Here is a 20,282-nt window from a genome sequence, read left to right as displayed (position 1 = left end):
TAAACCTATAAAAGCTTATAATTAATATTAAAATTTAATAAGAATTATAATTTAATAACAAAGCAAAGTGGAGGAGGTGAAAGAAGCAAGTAAGGAGCTGGTGAAAGCTCCCATTGCTGCTCCAGAGCCTGAGCTTAAAACCGAGCCAGACATGGAGCAGACCCAAGATCAGCACTCGATCAGCAGCGGAGAGACACAGGTGAGTCTGACTCATGCACCTAATTGTTTATTATATTAGGTTTTCTTCCTATCTGCTCCCACGTTGTTTCCCCTCTTCACTGCCCTGTGTTCCCACCACCAGCCTGCTCCAGACGCACACAAGGACGAAGCCGTGATCCAGAAGGAGCCAGAGGCGCTGGAGGAGGTGAAGGAGGAGGAGGAGGAGGGGGAGGCTGAGCCGAGAGAGGAGGAACCGGCAAAACCGGAGGAAGGAGGCAAAGGGCAGGACAAGGCAAAGGAGGAGGCCAAGAAGGAGAAGCCTGCGAAGGAGAAGAAGACGGAGAAGAACGCGGAGGACGCCCGAGCCTCCAAACTTCACAAGAACATGCAGTGTAAAGTCACCTTACTGGACGACGCTCCCTTCGAGTGTGAGCTAGACGTGAGTCCCGAACGCCATCGCGTTCTTTCGTAACAGGTGTTCGGTTCGATACCTATAAAAGTCCACCTTGCGTTTTAGAAACATGCCAAGGCTCAGGAGCTTTTCGCAAAGGTGTGTGACCACATTAACCTGCTGGAGAAAGATTACTTTGGCCTCGCCCACTGGGAAACCCCAACCAGCAAGGTGGGTTGTTTTTACGCTGCTAGCATAAAGAAGCTAGATACCGGTTAGCAGCCGTCCCCCTTGTAATTTCTGCAGACCTGGTTGGAGCCCGCCAAAGAGATCAGGAAGCAGGTTCCCGGCGCCGTGTACGAGTTCACCTTCAGCGTCAGGTTCTACCCTCCTGATCCAGCGCAGCTCACCGAGGACCTCACCAGGTAAGCGTCCAGGCGGCCGCGCCGGCGTTAGCTTAGCCCCGTGGGAAATTAAGAAAGCCGCTCTGTCCGGTGACGACGTCTGTGCGTTTTCCAGGTACTTCCTGTGTCTCCAGGTGAGGAAGGACATCATGCGCGGCATTCTTCCCTGTTCCTTCGTCACCCTGTCCCTGCTGGGCTCCTACACGGCCCAGTCGGAGCTCGGGGAGTACGACCCGGAGCTCCACGGAGCGGACTACGCTAAAGACCTGAGTCTGGCCCCTGGACAGAGCAAAGAGCTGGAGGAGAAGGTGATGGAGCTCCACCGCACGTACAGGTGAGAAAACCACTGGGCAAAGTTACATTCGTCCGCCGGCGAACGGCTGCGTCTCCACCGTTTATGTAACAGTCTTAAATAATCCTTCACATAATCCTGACAATTGAACGCAAGTTGGAAAAGATGTTTCATCTCTCTTTATCTGGGTGTTTTCAGGTCAATGAGTCCGGCCCAAGCAGATTTGTTGTTTCTGGAAAATGCCAAGAAACTCGCCATGTATGGAGTTGACCTCCACCAAGCCAAGGTAAATAAAGAAGACAAACGATTCCACTGGTTTTGTCTGGGATTGTAGAATTTCCACTAAAATAAACTGCATGTCACAGTCTTTCATATTTAATATATGCATATATTTATCAACTCCCTCCTTGCAGATTTTAATTATAATATTGATGTTAGTCCCCTTGTAAAAAAAACGGGAGATTAATAACACTTTAAACTCTATGACCTCAATTTCCACGGCCTCATAATGTGAGGAAGTCTGCCTCCCAGTGAGGGTTCGCTGCAAGTTCAGGCTTGTTGCGTTGCTGTGCGGTGATGCAACAGCTGTTTCTGTGTGTGTGTGCGGATGCAGGATCTGGATGGTGTTGACATTACACTGGGGGTTTGCTCCAGTGGTTTGATGGTCTATAAGGACAAGCTGAGGATCAATCGCTTCCCTTGGCCCAAAGTACTCAAGATTTCCTACAAGCGCAGCAGCTTCTTCATCAAAATCAGGCCGTCGGAGGTAAATGTTCACTTTGTGTCATGGTTCAAAGCAGACTTCTACCATTCCTTAACATTCAATTTACTGTAATTTTGCCCATGCTGACGTGATGACCCGCACTATAAAATAGGGCGATTCATAAAACAGCAGGTTTCCTGAGCCTCGGTTGAACTGGCATCTGTGTTTCCACCCACAGCAGGAACAGTATGAAAGCACCATTGGATTCAGGCTGCCCAACTACAAAGCCTCCAAGAAGCTGTGGAAAGTGTGTGTGGAGCACCACACCTTCTTCAGGTGAGCGCCAGCCTTGTCCTCAGTGACTCTTCTCTGCCTGGTTACTGGGGTCAATCTGAGTTTCTGTTTATCCACTAGATAATTGGCTAACTGGACTCTTCAACCTAATCCATGCACACAGTACTGAGGAGAGCATACACACCCGTGGTCCTGACCTTTAGAATTAAATCTACACTGTTGTTACATGTTGTTTTTGACTTGGTTGCATAACAATTGTCGCTTTAGGTAAAATATATAGTGTAATATCACTGTTTTTTTTAAGCACTGGTGTGGCTTTGTTACAGTTCACAGATTAATTAAACAGTGTTAAGGTGAAAATTAAATTCCATGTGTTTTCCCCTCAGGGTTTCAACAGTGGAGCCTCCCTCATCGCGTCGCTTTCTTGTCCTGGGCTCCAAGTTCCGGTACAGTGGCCGTACTCAGGCCCAGACGCGCCAGGCGAGCTCCATGATCGACCGCCCGGCCCCTCGCTTCACGCGCTCGGCCAGTAAGAGGCTCTCACGTAACCTGGATGGAGGTATGTCGCTGTGTGTGTGTGTGTGTGTGTGTGTGTGCGTGTGTGTGTGTGTGTGTGTCCACTTCTTCCCTAAGCCACTCTCTGGGCCGTTTTGTTCTCACAGCTGGAGAGGAGACTCTCCAGTTTGTTCAGCAGCTGTCATCGTCAACCAGGTCTGAGGTTGATGAGTGGTCCTTGATGCTGTCGTCAGACAAGCCTCAGCCTTCCACCGCATTCCCAGGTACCGCTGAGCGCGTGGAGCGCCTGCTTCTTTGCTCTGTGCTGGACAGCGGCTGCATTGCATCATACGTACCGGTATGGCTTATGCTTTAGTGCATCGAGGCCTTTGAAGGCACCGTTGAGCTTTTTGAGCGATGGCTCGTTCTGAGAGGCAGACATTCAGACCAACCTTGTGCTTTCCCTGGCATCGTCCCAGGGTAACTTTGGTCACTGCAAACTAATAAGGCATTTCCTCGCATGCTTAACGGCACACCGGCATTTCCACTTCGTCTCATTTTTTTGGCATTTTCAGACGCTGCTGCTTGACGTGTGTTGCTCAGTACCTTTTATTTGCTACTAGCGTGTGTCTATGCGTTAACCTATTACTACTCCACTGGCTTTCATCAAACCAGGACAAAGGAGGAAGCGGTAAACCCCCGCTTTGACCCTACATTCGCTTTGTACTAACTTCAGTCGACTGGCCTCACACCAGCCTGGTACAAAATGCTTGGCATCCTAATCAGAAGCGCTCTTGAAGCACTGTGAAGCCTTCACAGCGCACGCCGTCTCCAGCAAAACGGTTATGTAACCGCGACCCCTCCATTTGCCCGCAGACAGAGGCCAGTCTGATCAGTCATTCATTCAGTCCTCTGGGGACGGTCAGTCTGTTCACACAGTTACAGCGACTCGGCAGACCGACCCTCCGACCGTCACCCAGACAGTCGGTCAGGAGCTGGCATCCAGTGAGCAACAGCAGATGAGAGCAGAGGACAAGTGGTTCTCACTGTTTCGTCGCCAGCCTTCTTTACCCTTTGTTTCACCTTTTGGTTTTGTGAAGCAGCCACCAGGTATTTGCACTAACAATGGCTACTGGTTTGTAATTCAAGCAATGTTGCACTTACATTTTTTTTCATGAAGTATATGAATCATTCTTTGAGGCCTCTATACAAACTCCACATGTAGAGCATTTTCCTTTTAGTTGGGGTACTGATTTTTCTACACAGTAAAATATGCGATCCTTTCTATAGTTCATACATTTGTTATATTGTTTTTTCCCTTTTCACCCTAGCTGAGGACAGAGAAGGGCAGGGCATGCGTGTGCGAACCAGTGATGTGGTCCTTGAGATGTGTGAGGGAACAGGGGATAGTTTGGAAAAGACACTGAGGGACGTGAGGGACTTGGAGGGAAGGCTGGAAGAAGTGGACGAGATGGCCAAGAGACTGCAGAGAGTAATAGAAGAAGAGTTGGGGAAGGAGGAGGTAGAGAAGTTAAGAGAAGAGATGGAGCTAGAAGAGCGACTAGCGAAACGGCTGAAGAGGAGGATGGAGACAGACGAAGGGGCGGTGGACGAACTGGAAGATCAAATAAGGGAGGTGTTTTTAAAAGGCTTGGTGCCTGAATACGTTGAGGTGACGGATGAGAGTCTGTTAGATGATAGTTTGAGAGTGAAACTACGCCAGGTGGGAATGGAAAGGCAGTGGGAGATGGGGGGCGGCTCCGGTTCTGACACTACTACTGTAGTGTCTCACCAACAGGTGGAGCTTAGGACCAAGAAGAGAGTAATGAGTGTTGACGACAGAGGTCAGCGGGAGGAATATGTGTATGTGGAGGATGAGCGGGTGCAGCCTGGTGTGATGTTAGAGGAGCGGGCCGAAAAAGTGGAGGGGAGAAACCCAGAGGATCAGGACGTCTGGTTCATGCTCTTTGATCGCTCTCCATACAAAGCTGTGGTGAAGCCGCCAGGTACAGTATGTCATTTATTGCCATATCCAGTCACCTGTACAAGTTACACCGATGCTAAAGACCCTATTGCACCTATTCTCCTCATTAATTACGACAGCGGCACGTGTTCAGGTGGATACAAGTACTAGGATCACAGCAGCAGAAGAGAAAGTGGACAGTGTAGTACGTGAGAGACAGGAATGGGAAGTGAGTCGTGTGCCAGAGGTCTCCCCAGCACAGGCCGCCGGGGTGAGAGACGACTGGTTTGAGCTGCTGCATGTTGTGTCCAGAGTTTCGTCTCCCAGACCACCAGGTACTGCTCAAACGCCGCAGGAAGTGGTTCTTCTTCTGTGTTCCTACCTGCGTTAAAACGGTTTTCTGCTCATATCAGATGACGTAACGGGCCGAGAAAAGCTGGATGCCGAGAGGTTTGTCTCTGTGGTGGAAACCGCAGAAGATGTAATTAAAGAAGTAGCTTTTGAAGAGATAAAGGTCAGAGAGGAGGCACCGAGACGTGCTGCTGAGACCCCTCGACTTTCAGTGGAGGACGGAGACGATGAGTGGTGTCTGTTGCTGGATGTTGTTTCCAGAGAGGCGACGGATGTCCCAGCAGGTATCGCTAAACCCCCATGCGCTGATGTTTTTTTAAAAAAAAAAAAGGCTTCTTGTATCATGTGTTGAGTCGTCTAACTTGTGCTAAATCTGTTTTTGCTCATGTCAGTTATTGTGAAGGCCCCAGACCAAATGGAGGCCCAACGTTTGGTCTCTGTGGTGGGATCTGTAGCAGATGAGGTTAGAGAAGTTGTTTTTGAAGAGACCAAGGTGACAGACGAGGCACAGAGGCGCGTAGCACAAATCCCACAGCAGCCAGTGACGGACAGAGGCGATGACTGGTTTGTGTTGCTGCATAACGATTCCAGAGACGTGACCTATGTATCACCAGGTACTAAAATCCCCTGCACAGCTTCAGGGATCCATCAAAGCGAGGAATCATCCTGAGGCTCATTTTCTTATTTCCTAAATCTCCAGTTGTGTGTGTAGCGTCTGAGGATTTGTACCTTCTGTCTTTAGTCCCCGTTGTGGAGCCTGTTAAAGTGTCTGCTGAAGATCGCGTCTCTCTGGTTGTAAGGACGTCTGAGAAGCAGGTTATTATTGAGGACACAGAAATAAAGAAAGAGCTGAGTTTCCAGCAACTAGTAAGACCGTCACAGGCTGCGGAGGCGGGAGAGGATGACTGGTTTGTGCTGCTGGACGTTCCCACTACAGAACTATCATCTGGGCCGGCAGGTAACTGGCCAACCAAGTCCACCTACTATTTCTTTAAAGCATCTTTATTCACTTTTGGCTGTTTTCCATCAGTGCTCATTCCTTATTTTTGTTAATCAGTGACTGAGGCCAAGTATGTTGAGGTTGAGGTTTATCCTGGAGAAGGCGTTTCTGCCCCAGTTCAAACGACCAAGAGAATGGTTGTAGTGGAGCAGGCTGTGGTGCAGAGAGAGGAGAAGATGCCTCCTGTGCAGACTTTCCCACAAATGGCAAGATTCCAGCCAGAAGGAAGAATAGATGAGGATGATGATGACTGGTTTCTGCTGCTACATGTTGTTTCCACAGATGCGTCTTACGTGTCTCCAGGTACCCACAGCATCCTCATTTTCTTTTCCCACATACATCTCACACATCCGCTGCATCACACCCCTCTGCGTACGTGTCTGTTTCCAGTTCCTCTGCCAGTAAAGACTCAAACTTACCCAGTTGCTGACGCGGTGAGCACAAAGCAGAAGGTTGATCTCGAGCAGATCAGACCACAGCCGTCCCAGGCGCGGCCACAGAGAGATGACGAGTGGCTCTCACAGTTTGACGCTCCTCGTGAAGGTATCAAAACCTGCCTGCGCGCATCCAACTATCGCTACCAGCATTTAGATTTTATTGTATATTTATATGTTGTGAAACTGAGCGATGAATAAATTAGTGTTGCTCAGTTCCTCTGACTCTGTGTTTGTGCCAGTTACTCCTGTTGAGATAATGAGGAAGACGTCTAAAGCTGAGGTGAAAACCACAGAAACTAGTGCACGGAAGTCAATGAGTGGTGTGGGAATCAGGCAGGATCAGACTCGTTTGTCTGAAACAACACCGATTGAAACTGGGCCCCTGTCGGAGAGAGAGAGAGGCGATGATTGGTTTCTTCTGTTTCAACTCGCCCAAGAAAAGCCTGTTACACCTGCAGGTACCTATTGACGGCTGGACCGTAGAATGTATCGAATGAATTCATAAAACTCGTGGCTGAGCCTATTGTCCATGTGGCTTTTTGTGCATTCTACATTAGTTGTTGGGGACGAACGTGTCCGTGTGTATCCTGCTGTGAGACCGGCTAACGAGGTTGTAGTCGCGGAGAAGAGAGTTACTATAGTGGAGGAGATGCGGCAGGAGGAGAAGGTGGTGCAGCAGAGACCTGCACTGAGGGAGGAGGAAGATCATTGGCACATTCTTCTGGATGTGGCCCCTATTGAATCAGGTATAATAGAACACCTGCATCTGAGCTCATGTATCTCATCACTAAACAGTTGTTTAATTCAGTCTTGTGTTATAAAAAATGCAACTTGCTTCACATTTTCTATTCCCTTTTCATATTAACACCTGTTAATGCATCTGTATCAGTCTCTGTCCCCGAGCGCGTCCAGCTCCCGGCACAAACCCGAGTTCCGGCTGCCGTGGCCCAAACGAGGACGGCTGCTTCCGAGATGCGGCCACAGTTTGAGAAACGGGTGCTGGAGGAAAGGCATCCGGTTGCACAGACACATGTGGCCGATGAGTGGTTTGTTCTGCTAGACGCTGGCCTCCAACACCCAGGTATTTCCTACGCGTTTGGGTTGTCTGTGCTCTCGCCCGCTCCGTCAGACGCTTCCTAACACCTGCGGCTGGTTTGCGGATGAATCGCTTCACAGTGGAACGTGTCCACAGGCGGAAGTGCGCCCTCCCGTTCCTTAAGGATCCCGTACAGTCATATCTTTTTCAAACGACGCAGCGCTTTCTTAATCTGAGGATTTCATCCTCGTGGAGCTTTTTAGCTCTCGGCAGCGCACAGTCTCCGTTCGTCTGCTTTTGCACCCGCCGTCAATAACTTGCTTCTGCTGTCTTTCCACTTTGTGGATCTTCGCTTCTGGCCCACATCTGCTTGTGATGTGTGCTTTATCCTTCATTAAAAAAAGGAGTCAACAAAACATTCACGAATTTACTTTGCATCAAGGCTGGAGGCTGTAAGTATGACTTGGCTGTTTGTACGGATGCATCCTTGTCTGCCTGTGTATTTATGTTTCCAGCCGCTTCGTTGTGCTCCATTCACAAAGGGAATTTGCTTAAGTCGCTTATGTGACCCAGCGTTGATGCATCATTCCATTCTGTCCAGTGGTGAGCACCCACAGAGGCACCCGTCCTGTCAGCGCTCCGGTCTTCTCCCAGGCTGCTCTGGCAGAGGCAGGGATCCCCTTCGACCAGCCCCAGACCTCCACTCCCATCAAGTTCAGCCAACAGGCAGAAAGGAAGCTGGAGATCACCGTGGAAGCCGTGGAGCCATCAAAAACAGAGTCTGCTGCTGAGCTCAAGGTAATTAGTTGCTCCGATTATGTTTTAATTCGTTATTTAATATTTCAGCAGGAGATTGAGTTTATGGTGGTGCCAGTGAGAGATCAACATTATTTATGTAGACTTTCCTAACTATAAATTGGTTCTGAATAATTCTCAATCCTCTCTAATTGCTAAGAGCAGAGATTGTTCTCCGTATGCGAGTGTGAACTGTGTGTCTCTTGCTGCTGTAGCCAGTAGTGTGGAGCGACCAGAAAGACGTAGACTATTCACTGATCTCCACCTTCAATGGGGACGTGCAGGTTAGTGTCAGCCGCCGGCTGCTCGGCATGTCTTCCCTTAGAGGACGTGCTTCCGCTATGGCTGTGCGCGTTGATGGCGACTAGCACGGGATGTTAACGTGTGTTCCTGTCTCCTCCCCCTCCGGATTAGCACGAGTCTGAGGTGACGAGCACGGAGGTGGTGCGATTGAGAAAGGTCAGACTCCCAGCCTTGTGTCTCTGTAGCCATTTCTCCACCTCAAGCTTCGCATCACGTTGTGCCTTCATACAGCTAAGTCTGAAATGAAACCCACCTCAGGTTTGACTTAAAGGGGTAGAACATGTGAACAGACTTCGTGAGTAAACGATACATAACAAAGCTTAAATATGAAGCGATCCATATTTGCACATTCACGTATAAGCTTTGTAAATGTTTACTGTACCTTGCTCATGCATGGTTGTTGATTAGAAAACACTTGGGGCATGATGGATCTTTACGTTATCCCTTGTTTCTTCTCTCATTTTAAACATGAATGAATGCATTAGCTCCTTACTGTCTTGCATGCACACTCTGTGTTGCACAGTGCTTTAGTGGTCTTTGTAGTGTGCATGTCCATCGACGGCCGCGTAACGGTGAACTGACACAAACCCACGTTTTTGTTCTTTTCACTCTTCACAGAAAAGAGCTAAGAAAATTGAGGGTGACTCAATTTATATCAGACATAGCCTTTTAATGTTGGAGGTTCGTATGACACCTGGAGATGTTGCTGTAGCTGCATTTTCTTGCTCTTTGCCTGCGGTTTAATATCACGCTTGCATGTGGCCTGATGCACACTCTTTGCTTCAACGTAAGGGATTATGTAGTGTATGAGTGTGTGTGTCTGAGTGTGTGTGTGTGTGTGTGTGTGTGCAGGAGACTGCTGGTGAGTCTGGAGCAAACACATATTCACCTGGCTGGGACTGTAACATGTGCATTACTAGACATGAAGGATGCTCCACTCATATCTTGTTTAGGGCTGTGATGTGGCTGATGAGCTGTTTGGGAACGTAAGAGCATTATAGATTAGCACTCTGCATCATTACATTTGTCCTGAACCATCAGTTTTCTCCTGTTGTTGCTTTTGCTTATTTTACATCTCCGTAGCGCACATGCTCAGCTTTCATGCTAATAAAATCTAACTAATGCAGGAATGACTATTACAGTGGTTAATCGTGTGCTGTATGTATGGAATGACCTTTGGATAAACACTTGGCATGAAGTTGCTCTTTAGTGCCATCAAACGTCAGAAGATCAACTTAGTGCTAAATGTTGCAAAGTCGGCGCTTTTTGTTCCTTTGTGTTGAATGAACAGGTTTCTGTTCATACTGACGCTTCATGTCTGACAGTTTGTTCCACATCTGCTCTTCTTGACCTGTCTTTGATTTGCAGCGGTTCTAACAATGCATTTCACTGCAAAGCTAATACAACAAACTAGATCATTAATGCTGTGCAGGTCATGTACATGTCTTTCTCTACATGTACATGTATGTGTCCACTCCAATAAATCATGGCTGTTTTGAATCTGCTAGACTTCAGGAATCTACATGGCATCAAAATGTAGATGATCTAACAGTGGCTTTTAATTTTCTTTACAGCCATGAATTAACTCTGCTTCTGCTTATTCACCAAAACACAAATTGCTCAGAAAAAACACAAAGCCCCTGACTTTATTCTCTTTTGTCTTTTCCTTCCATGATCATGTCCATCCACCACCACCCGGTCTTTCGCCCCTCACCTTACCTTCATATACTGCAGGAGTTTGAAAAGCCCCAAGAAGATCTGCTCAGGCACCATGCCAGCATCAGCGAGCTGAAGAGGAACTTCATGGAAGCCGTCCCGGAGCCCAGGCCCAGTGAGTGGGACAAGCGCCTGTCCACCCACTCTCCGTTCCGCACCCTGGGTATCAACGGCCAGCCTCTGCCCAGCGCCGATGGGGTGAGTCCTCCACAAAGCCACTACAGCCTCCGGACACAGAATAAATGAATGGAAAAGAAATGATTAGATTTAAATGAACAAATTGACATTTCTGAATTGAATTGGTTGCTGTAACACTGCACATTAGCCATCTTGAGTTTAACATCAGGGTGTATTTTCCGTGATCAGAAAACATTTGTGCATGATTTTAAAGTGAAACACAAGAACCTGAAATTAAAGCATAGTTGGCATCAAATGTGAAAATGCTAAATTGTCATAGATCTAATAACTATATTCAAAGGAAAGGCATCAATAGAGCTGAAGTAGAATGGGTTGTGTGTGCATGCACAGACCTGCTTGGTGCTTAACACGTGCATGTGTCTGAAGAATGCAGCGTGACCTGCTGATTGGGGTCTGTTCATCCATGGGACACGCTGCCCACACTGAGAGCTCACTGTGGTCCATCCTGTTTCCACTGGATGCCTCCGAGCTCTGACGCGTTGCATGACTGAGGGACTGGACTTTTACAGTGCACTGCATGACTCCTCAAGGACTCCTGTTGAATTCTTGCACGCTCTGGTACTGGACATAAAACACACCGCGCTTCCTCTTATGTCCCTCTTCATCTTTAAGCTTCCTTTTAGCTTTTTGTACCTTTTGCTTTGTTTATTTTTTCTTCCTTATACTTCTCCAATGTTTTCTGGCTGCTGCTTGCTTTCACGAAGAGACAAGGCCTCATTCACAGTTGTCCCACTCGACCTAAAGTAAATAATATTGTACAGCAACTATAATAGGACTCGGGACAGTTAGTGGTTGTTCCGGCTTTTACACAAATAGAAACACGAGCCCAGTCTAGCTGAGCTGCTGTCAAATGAATCAGCGTGTGCACTGTGTTGCCTGCCCTTCAGCAAGACGTTAATTCAAGTGAATAATAACTGTTTGGACACAAACCATTTTTGCACTCGCAGATCATTGCCCCCAACCACATAACACTGTCAGAAGGCATTTTAGTTGCAGTCCCATTAAGACAAAGCGCAGCTGACAACCTAGTGGCAGTAAGACGTGAATCTGAGCAAAAGAGCTGATGGAAAATCAGTCAGCAGTTGCCAGTGAGCTGCCAACGTCTGCAGTGGAGGCCACTTACAATGTCTTCTGTTGTGCTACTGCACTAGAAGTCCAACCTAGATGTAATAAATTCAGTTGCCCAAGGTGTTTTCAGATTTCTAAGTTCATTTTAAAAATCTGAGATGCCCAAGATGATCATGGCAGCACTGACTCATTGACCCTTTGTGATCCAGACACTACAAGTGTGGATGACTTTCTCTTCTTTTCAGCCTGAAGTGAGACGTAGGACATGGAAATACCTGCATGTTAAAATGCCTGTGCCCGTAACATTTCCATGCTCTGGACGGTAAACGATTGTTATCGAGTCACATTAGGGTCGAAAGGAAACACTTCTGGCATGTTCTACCAGTTTGACCGTTTAAGTCGAGATCAAGTCACTGCCGGTCACTGCAGACTCCTCCCTCTCATCTCTCTTCCCTCCCCCTCCCCCCCTCCTCCCCCCCAGTTTGTCATCCGCCTCCCGCGTGGCCCCCTGCTAGACTTCTACTCCAAGCGCAGCTGATGGGCTGTCCCGACCCTGCGGAAACCCCCACAGGTGGGAGTGTGAGCCGTGGAGACCGCGCCCAAACCCATCGACCTCTTTAGCTTTTCTCTTCGCCGCCTCATCCTGTCCTCGCCTCCTCTGCAGCACCACTGTAGCTTCTCCTCATCTCTCATCCTCCGCTCCACTTGAGCTGTGCCTCCCCCCCCCCCCCCCACCGGCCTCTGTGGAAAACAAACTTTCATTCCTCGTGTTTCCCACTGCAGCACAGTGCCCCTCTCCTCTGCAGCCAGAAACTGACCTGTTCTCAAAGACTGAGTAGGACTTGAAATGACAATGCACCCCGCTGCTCTTTCGAACCATGCAGGAAATCGTTTGGACTTTACACGGGCCCATCAGCTAATCTTACCAAACGGATTGCATTTGTAAAGTCTGACCATGTCACTCTGAGCCTGCTTTTCTACACATTTTGACAACACGTTTGTACCGTTGGTCCTCTTAGGATAATGTCTTTGGATAAGCTGACCACTGTGATGCATACACACCTTTCCCTTAAACCATATGAAGCACTGGATCACATCCATTTTAGTCTGGTTACTGAGAAGAGTCTTTGTAGCAGTGTGGCATCTCCCGCGACAGGAGACCACGAGGCAGCTTTATTGTGATACGTATTTACTCCTCTTCCCTTCACAGTTGTTTGGCGAAGCATTGTGTAAGGAGACATCTTGTTGCATGACAATCATTTTGACAATCAACTTTGACCAAAGAATTAAAGCCATTCCATATACAGTACGAACGATTGTGGAGAATGTTTTCCCTACGTGAAACATTTGTATGTAATGTTAAAAAGACTTGTGTGTAGCTCATGTAGTCTTTGTAATCCAGCACTATAAAAGGACGTTTTATTGTGACATACAGTGATATCCATCTACACATGTGGCCGGAAAGACTTTTGCTTGTTACCCCATAACACCAACCTGCCTTAGCTACTACTGCTCACCTTGGTCAGTCAGTCAGCAGCTGGAAAAGCCAATGACACACCTGATCCAGGTCACTGCTAGTAGCTCTGACAGGAATTGGTGCATATCTTACAGTAGATGCATGTGTATTGGTCATTTCTGCAGACATCTGGCATCTTCTGTCAACCTTACTTTGCCTTGATTACACAGTGACTATGTTGTGTCTTTTTTTAGAGTGTGTGCATTAGTCCGGTATGCAAAGCTTCAGAGACAGAGGTTGCGCTGGAGGAGAGCGGCACCACTCTGGGCCTTTCAGACACAGCCCCACCCACTGTGACGCACCAGAGCGAGCCTGATGGTACCGACGCCAACAGTGCTGCTGCTGAGGAAGAGATATTTGATGAAGACGAGTCTGTAGTTTTTGAGACCTCCATGGTACCGATCGTGGAGGTGGAGTTGGCACAGCTGCCTCCTACCTGTAAACCTTTAGATGTTATCCAGGAGGAAGACGGACCACATCCCGGAGTGTCCGAGTGCTCCGGGCCTATAGCTGGGTCTTCCACGGCCTCCTATTTCAGGAGCGATGGTCAGCAGGTCATACGGTGCTTCCAGGTAGCCTCCCGCCTTCCTCAGGGCAATGCTGGTTCTGCCTCTGCTTAGCCTCTATGATGATTCCTGGGGCTCTTCCTCACGCCTATGCAGCACTATCACAAATGGAGATTTGTTTCTGTATGAATGGGAGTGTGTGGATCGTGCTGAGAATAGTCGGTTGTAATTTTGGTTGCTGCGAAGGTGTTGCACAGGGGTCTCCACAGTGGTGACGGGTGTGTCTGGCACTAGCACGTTCCCCTCTGCCATGAAGCCTTTCTGACATGTTGACTTTCACCACTGTTCTGTAGGTGGTGGGAAGGTGACTGTTGGTTCTTGTTTTCCACAATCACAATTGAATGATTTTGGTGAGAAGAAGGGGCTGTTAAAATCCAATGCACACAGGGAATGCATGGTGTGAAATCAAATGGTTGCAGGGAGATGCAGTGTGTGGCCAAACAGCCGCTGATGGGACTATGCTCCCATCCACAGCCCCCTTTGGTGCAGACCCACATAGTCACCATCACGGCTGCCTCCAACTCCCTAACAAGTGGCGTCACCACCACAGAGATCCCTCTTGTGCCGACCAAGACCGTCACATACGAGTCTTCAAAGGTAGGGGCTCCAGTACCTGCCTGGCCCACATGTGTCTGGAGGCCATGACGGGACAAACTGCACCAATAACACGTCTGGGGGCACCAGGCCAGATGCTCCAAAATAACCTGTTCCCTTAAATTGAAGCGTGGGGCCAGTATAAATTATTCCTCAGTCCTGTTGTTGGTGCGTTTTTCAGGTAAAAGGGGACGGGACAGACGAGGACCAAGATAGCTCGAGCTTCTCCAGCTCCAAGACCATTACCTCGGAGACAACCAGTGGCTCCACAGTCACTACCACAACCACTCACATCTCAAAGGTCAGCAGGGCACATCAAGCCTCTTTTGCTGTATTATGGCTTTGGTCATGAATTCAAACTTCTCCGTCTTTCCATAGATTGTGAAATCTGGATCCTCAGAGACTCGTGTGGAGAAGAGAATCGTCATTACGGCAGACTCTGAAACCGACCAAGATAAGGTACAAAATGGAGATACAGCCTCATCTGTAGCTTTATATTAAAAACACAGGAGTGGCATCTTCTTAATGAACGTGATGTCATTTCCACTTTTAATTAGATCATATTTTTCTTCCAGGAGAAACACGGCGGGGCGTCAGCTTTGTAACCCAATCACCTGCTTCTCTCTTTCCTTTGACTCGCCACCTCCGACATCTCTTCATCTGACATGTCAGCACTCGACACACTGACCAGCCCTATCTACGCGCGCACATATCTTTTAATAGAGAATAGCAGATCTTAATTACAGCAGAGAAGTTCATTTTAGGTGGAAGACGAGAGCAACGTCCTAGAGGTTTGACCACGTTTTTAATCACCCTGGTGTTCAGAGTTTAGTGCATATACTATTGGTTAAAAGCATTAATTTACAGTTGAGTGATGTCAGTTCTGCTTGCTTTGTGTTTTTATTTGTCTAGTGGTTTATTCCATGATTAATTTCATACAAATGCAATATTTCCATCATAGTTCAGACCATTATCAGCATTTATGTCCTTGGTGCTGCTAGGGGAACGTTAAGACTACATTCAAGGGAACTCTTTGTGTTGTTGTTGTTTACTTCTCCATGTGATACAGGAGGAACAGTTTAAATGAATGACATACCTCACATCAAATACAACAACATACTCACTGCTCAGGTACAAAGAATAAAACCTAAATCTTCTCTTCCCTAACCAGCCATAAACAAAGTACCTTAGACAATGTAAAGTTTGGATTAAAAATTGATCTATTTTGAAATATTTCTCTATTTTATAGACGTAATGTTTTTATAGTAGTTGTACAATGTGAGGTTGTTAGGTTATTCATACTCATCTGCTCAATCACTTGTTGACCATTGTGCTGTTTTCGGCGTCTGAGGTCGCCCGACACCTTGAATCATTCTTATTTGTTTCCTCTTGTAGCTCACCAAGTTTGTCAGACCTTTCGGAATTAACATGACAGTGAAGTGCTTCCCTCTGACCTATGTTTTGTTGAGTAGCATATAGGTCATAATTGCTTTTAATATATCTGGTTGATTGGGGTGTTTTACAAGCTTTGGTCTGTTTATCTCAGGTTTTGATTTTGTTTGTAAGACTACAGACCTCCATATGATTGTATGACGAATGTCTTTGTCTGTATATCAATCTGGACTTTAAATGTACATTTAAGTCAACCGAGTGAGGTCAATTAATGTAAAAGTTTGTTTGTCATAGTCATCACGTGTACACGGAAAAGGCAGCTGTCCCAGGGTATGTGGCTTTTCTCTCATAGGAGCACAAGTTGTCTTTTTTACATGTTCTACTATACAGTAATTTATTTGTAAAGTAGGAACTGTCTGATGTGTTTTGATGTACTGTGAGGTTTCAACACGATCTGGTTTCCAGGCTCCCGCTAGAGATGTCACAGAGCTAAATATTTCTTTCACTATCAACCGAGTTTGTAAAGCCTTTATGCTGTAGTCTCAGTAGATTGCGCTCACTTGCTGTTTTTCTGTACTTTTCCATAGATGAAGAATATGAATCTCTTTTTAGATAGCATGTTTGGTAGCATATCTTTTTTTACCCATAAATAAGCCAATGCATTTGTAGCTACACAGAAAACAGCAACCTCTCCTGGAAGTAGATTTTCACATTAAGAAAAATAGTTTTCAGAAAATATTGTTGCTTTGTGACCCTGTCTTTTTATTAAAAATAAAATATGCATTATGTTGCATTTCAGAGGGTTTTTCTGAAGTTTATACAACTAATGTGAATGTAACTGAGGTGGAGCTACATTTACAAAATTATCAGGTCCAATTTAGAACAAACATTTAGTTTCTGCCTCTATTTCATTCATTGCTTGCGGGAAATTGTGCCTAATCACATTCATTAAATTCAAAGTGTTCAACAATTGGTACAAACGATGAGACCGTGTGAAAAAGCATGTAAACATAGCATAATAACATAATAATGTAGGGGGCAAAAAAAGATACTGAGTTGTACCTAAAAAATTGCTAAATTCTCTCGTCTATCAAGACATACGATTGGAGAACTGTACAGGCATTTATTGGGAATATATAAGCCATTGCTTGGAACACATAGGAAACATCAAAGTCTTTAAATCCATCATGCTCTAAGCCAAGGTCTAGCGAATTGTCTTGACCGGACTTTTGAAACTTGATGCAGCCTGAAGCTGGAGTTGATAAGCCATTGGGTGAATTTTGAAACCATATAGCCTGAAAAAAGAGAAACAAACATGATTAAAAATCCTGATTCAGAGAGAAAAACTAATTTACCAGCTGTCAAATATCAGCGTTTCTGTATTTGACATGTAGTTGGCTAAGTGACTGCATTTAACTGATTATGAACGTCATGTGCTAATTAATATTACTAGAACACCAAACAACAAGCCTGAGTAAACAAACCTTGGCACAAACTGGTTAGCTGGTCGTTTTGAACGATACTCTGGATGCACCATGAACAGCATGTGCGGGAAGCCTGTCCCAAAATAGGCTCCATCTGTGTGATGGTGTCTGGAGGATTTAGGGGTGTACACATCCATGCACTTTGGGCAATAGAGCTTCACCATTGCTTCCCCTGGGATGTCTGATAGGCCTACACCAGACAGCGGACAACAGATTGGTGAGTTGGTCTTGGTAATGATGATTTTGTGGAGGAAAGAATTAAAAGGCTGACTTACCAATAGGTAGCGTTGGCTGATTCTCACAATAGACTCTGGGGCAATAACCAAAATCCCCTTGTTGATATTTCTCCAACTATGGAAAGTAACCCATTCAGAAAAAAACTGCTGGTCCACATCAGAGAGAATTTGGGGTTAAGTAATATCCTACCATCTGCGCAATGCCTCTGTTTGTGAGTATGTAACGTGCATGTATAAGCCCGTAGAGCAACTCCGCCGCCTGCTCTATCAAGTCACTCTGGTTGGGGTTATCTTCAAGCTCCTCATCTGTGAAAGATAAGGGATTCAAGTTCAGTCAAACCCTTGATTCGGCTTCCTTTCACTAGTGATACCGCTATTCTAACCTGGCTCCAGGTCCAGAATCATGTCCAGCGCCTGGCGGTAGTGAGGCACCTGCTCGTTCAAACCAGTCAGGTTAAATTTGTCCTGTATGTAGTCCTCATCAACCTGCAGCACAGCAATAGAAGGCGAGGCATGTAACGGGCATGACGTACTGTTTCACCAGCACAATGATACTGAACAGTCCTGGAAGCTCTTAGCTTAACCGGATTAATTACGTGTTACCAATAAACCAGAGTTAAAGTTAGTATCAGGTTGTGTGACTTCACTAACATTGACCACACATTTAGCAGTCTTTATTTTAAGCATTTCCTTTTTGAATATCTCGCTGAGATAACAGAAGCTTCTCTGAGACCGATTAGTGATAAGCATCTGAGGCCGTAATGACAGCTCGTACAACGCAGTACAGTGGATTAAAGCGGAGTATAAACAGAAGAAGTTTACTGGTGGGACTGACCTCACAGAAGAACTCATTCCCTCTCAGACCACAAAACCAGGATATCCAAGAGACCTCCTCCGAGCTGCTCATTTTCCTGGCGAACCAAAACAGAGCTAGGCTGCAGCAGATTCATTTTAAATCCCCACCTTCAGGCTAGAGGCTAAAGCTAACGGTTAAAATGTTGACACGTGAACTGTCAAAACACACATTCTGAGGATGTTTCATAGGATTCTATTGACAGTTGTGTTCAATGTAGCCTGTATTTGCGCGTCTAAGCTAATACTATACCTCTGTTAGCTCTTGATTTAGCTACACGCTAGCTTGCTTGCTAGCATACAGCAATATATAAATGTATATATGTATATATACAAACATAGTGTCAGTACAAATAGTGTAGAACACGATGATGGTTGTATGAATTTAAAGCACTGTCCAGGGAAATCTATCTCTACTCACCTTCCTTTACGCTAGCTAACACATGAACTACTGGTTTCTACTACGAGCCCAACCAGTTTATCTGCGCTTCCTAGACGACGTTTTCCGGTTACCCCAGCTTTTCAAAATAAAGTTCAGGCAACCAAAGTGAAGAAAACTCTGTTCAAAGTGATGCGCATATATCATCTTTATTTATTTACAATACAGTTATATCACGTTCTCGTTACGTGTAAGTTCTGGAATTGTTTTGTAATATTAGCATGTGCTAATACAGGTAACACACCAGGATGTGTTTAAAATGAAACCCACAAGAAACATCGCGTATTGAACGGTGTCATAATAAAGTATTGCTGTGTTAAACATCTAGTCCGTTAAATGTGGAGGTCGATACTCCACATATGTGACGTCATACCTGATGTGTCGCGTTATACATTTAGGTGTTTTAATCTGAAATCAGAAACAGTCGTTTCCAGATGGGGCAGAAGGGTTCTTCAGGGGAGATCTGAGAAGGTTTTACGCCGAGGGGGTCCGGTGTCCTTCTGCTCCTGTTCCTTCCCCATGCCTTCAAACATCAGGATCCTTAAATACAGATAATTACCGGTCAGATCCTGGATGACGCACCGTCATCAATGTCTACTACTGTCTTACGTAACTATGTAACGACCCAGTTCCCACTTTCCGAAACCCCCAGTGTTTCATACTCACAGCTTCAGAATTGCATTTCTTTTGCCCAGCATCATGTTCAGGAAGTCCGTGTAGCTAATTGTGTCCTTTGATGCGCTTCCTGCCACTTCTGACATCATCTTTTTCAGCTCTAGGTGCGTCTTGGCCAATCCAAGTTTTTCCAGCATTCGCTTCAACCCCATGATATCTAAAAAAATCACAGTTCATGCAATGCACACCAGGAAAAGGTTCTGATATCTACAATCTGTTTACTGAAAGTAGCAGTTGGTCAATGTTGCAGCTTTACCTATTTCTCCTTTGTCATTTAGATCAAACTCCATGTATTTATCTGTAACATGAGCAGAAATAACATGTGAATGTCTGACATCACAGTAACTACTAAAGTTCCTGAGTTGTGCTTGTTCTGCCTTTAGTTTAGTTCTCACTTTTAAACATTTCCAGCTTTGTGGCCAGGTCTTCCTCTTCAGCATACTGTGGATCTGACTGAAAAACCTGAGGGAGTAAAAAACACACAATAGACAAACATTAAAGACAAGACTGTGTCCAGGTCCGTTATGCAGAGACGCCTGAGATGAACTCACCTCATTGACTGAGTTCAGCCTTTCTTCCTGTTGGGACTTGAGAAGACCGTAGGCTTTACCGCCTGTCAGGACACAACAGTAGCCAGAGTCACACAACTGTCACAACACAAATCGAATAAAGATGCTGCAGGCGAAAAGTTTGCAGACCGACCTTGAACGCCGTCCATTCTCGTGCACTACGCTGAGCAACTGCGACGGCGTCTGTGAGAGCAGGACTGTTGTGGTGGCGTTTCTATAAATTGAGACAGAAGAGGAAGCGGACTGACATGGTTTCAGTTAGAGTTGGTCAGGTTCCTCGTGTGTTCAGCAAATAGCACTCAGTTAACATGTCATAACATTCACACTAGTCACAAGGAGGGAAAGGGAAACACA

At 46.1% G+C, this 20,282-nt stretch overlaps 3 protein-coding genes across 13 annotated transcripts; 1 reads left to right on the top strand and 2 right to left on the bottom strand.

The window, feature by feature from the left end:
- The first annotated feature begins 62 nt into the window (after nt 1–62).
- LOC114842461 (uncharacterized) lies at nt 63–16,466 on the top strand. Of its 11 annotated transcripts, XM_029127983.2 has the most exons (31): nt 63–199; nt 302–598; nt 677–781; nt 857–975; nt 1,070–1,288; nt 1,445–1,532; nt 1,860–2,012; nt 2,188–2,285; nt 2,630–2,802; nt 2,906–3,022; nt 3,615–3,848; nt 4,070–4,744; nt 4,842–5,036; nt 5,115–5,336; nt 5,445–5,666; nt 5,795–6,010; nt 6,110–6,355; nt 6,443–6,595; nt 6,729–6,947; nt 7,047–7,235; nt 7,379–7,570; nt 8,127–8,323; nt 8,536–8,604; nt 8,735–8,779; nt 9,242–9,304; nt 10,358–10,537; nt 13,316–13,693; nt 14,162–14,284; nt 14,463–14,582; nt 14,660–14,740; nt 14,857–16,466. In XM_029127983.2, exons 1-31 carry the CDS (start codon nt 152–154, stop codon nt 14,884–14,886), a joined length of 5,466 nt encoding a protein of 1,821 aa, XP_028983816.1. In that variant the 5' UTR covers nt 63–151; the 3' UTR covers nt 14,887–16,466. The 11 variants fall into 11 exon arrangements, 10 of the variants coding, with proteins under 10 accessions (XP_028983816.1, XP_028983817.1, XP_028983819.1 ...); XM_029127984.2 differs by lacking the exon at nt 9,242–9,304; XM_029127986.2 differs by lacking the exon at nt 13,316–13,693.
- A 316-nt stretch (nt 16,467–16,782) lies between these two features.
- Nucleotides 16,783–18,795, bottom strand: LOC114842474 (casein kinase II subunit beta-like). Its single transcript, XM_029128016.3, has 7 exons — nt 18,667–18,795; nt 18,229–18,304; nt 17,777–17,879; nt 17,584–17,699; nt 17,433–17,508; nt 17,158–17,347; nt 16,783–16,968 (listed from the first exon to the last, which is right to left on the bottom strand). Exons 2-7 carry the CDS (start codon nt 18,298–18,300, stop codon nt 16,878–16,880), a joined length of 648 nt encoding a protein of 215 aa, XP_028983849.1. The 5' UTR covers nt 18,301–18,304; nt 18,667–18,795; the 3' UTR covers nt 16,783–16,877.
- A 22-nt stretch (nt 18,796–18,817) lies between these two features.
- On the bottom strand, nt 18,818–20,209 carry LOC114842475 (allograft inflammatory factor 1-like). Its single transcript, XM_029128018.3, has 6 exons — nt 20,062–20,209; nt 19,911–19,972; nt 19,755–19,821; nt 19,616–19,657; nt 19,351–19,516; nt 18,818–19,224 (listed from the first exon to the last, which is right to left on the bottom strand). Exons 1-6 carry the CDS (start codon nt 20,075–20,077, stop codon nt 19,137–19,139), a joined length of 441 nt encoding a protein of 146 aa, XP_028983851.1. The 5' UTR covers nt 20,078–20,209; the 3' UTR covers nt 18,818–19,136.
- Nucleotides 20,210–20,282: the final 73 nt, after the last annotated feature.

This window comes from Betta splendens, chromosome 16, assembly GCF_900634795.4.
Source record: "Betta splendens chromosome 16, fBetSpl5.4, whole genome shotgun sequence".
Lineage (NCBI taxonomy): Eukaryota > Metazoa > Chordata > Actinopteri > Anabantiformes > Osphronemidae > Betta > Betta splendens.
The sequence above is the reverse complement of the archived record's forward strand: the minus strand, read 5'-3'. Positions and strand labels throughout refer to the sequence as shown.

Excerpts from the sequence above, each read along its gene's own strand:
- LOC114842475 (XM_029128018.3), bottom strand. Across the intron at positions 19,658-19,754 it reads AAAGCTGGAAATGTTTAAAA|ATAAATACATGGAGTTTGAT; the intron begins GTGAGAACTAAA and ends CTCATGTTACAG. Across the intron at positions 19,225-19,350 it reads AGAAATGCAATTCTGAAGCT|GATCCTGATGTTTGAAGGCA; the intron begins GTGAGTATGAAA and ends TCTGTATTTAAG.
- LOC114842474 (XM_029128016.3), bottom strand. The coding sequence starts at position 18,300 with ATGAGCAGCTCGGAGGAGGTCTCTTGGATATCCTGGTTTTGTGGTCTG. Across the intron at positions 17,880-18,228 it reads GGAATGAGTTCTTCTGTGAG|GTTGATGAGGACTACATACA; the intron begins GTCAGTCCCACC and ends GCTGTGCTGCAG. Across the intron at positions 17,509-17,583 it reads ACAGAGGCATTGCGCAGATG|TTGGAGAAATATCAACAAGG; the intron begins GTAGGATATTAC and ends TACTTTCCATAG.
- LOC114842461 (XM_029127983.2), top strand. The coding sequence starts at position 152 with ATGGAGCAGACCCAAGATCAGCACTCGATCAGCAGCGGAGAGACACAG. Across the intron at positions 7,571-8,126 it reads CGCTGGCCTCCAACACCCAG|TGGTGAGCACCCACAGAGGC; the intron begins GTATTTCCTACG and ends CATTCTGTCCAG. Across the intron at positions 8,605-8,734 it reads CCTTCAATGGGGACGTGCAG|CACGAGTCTGAGGTGACGAG; the intron begins GTTAGTGTCAGC and ends CCTCCGGATTAG.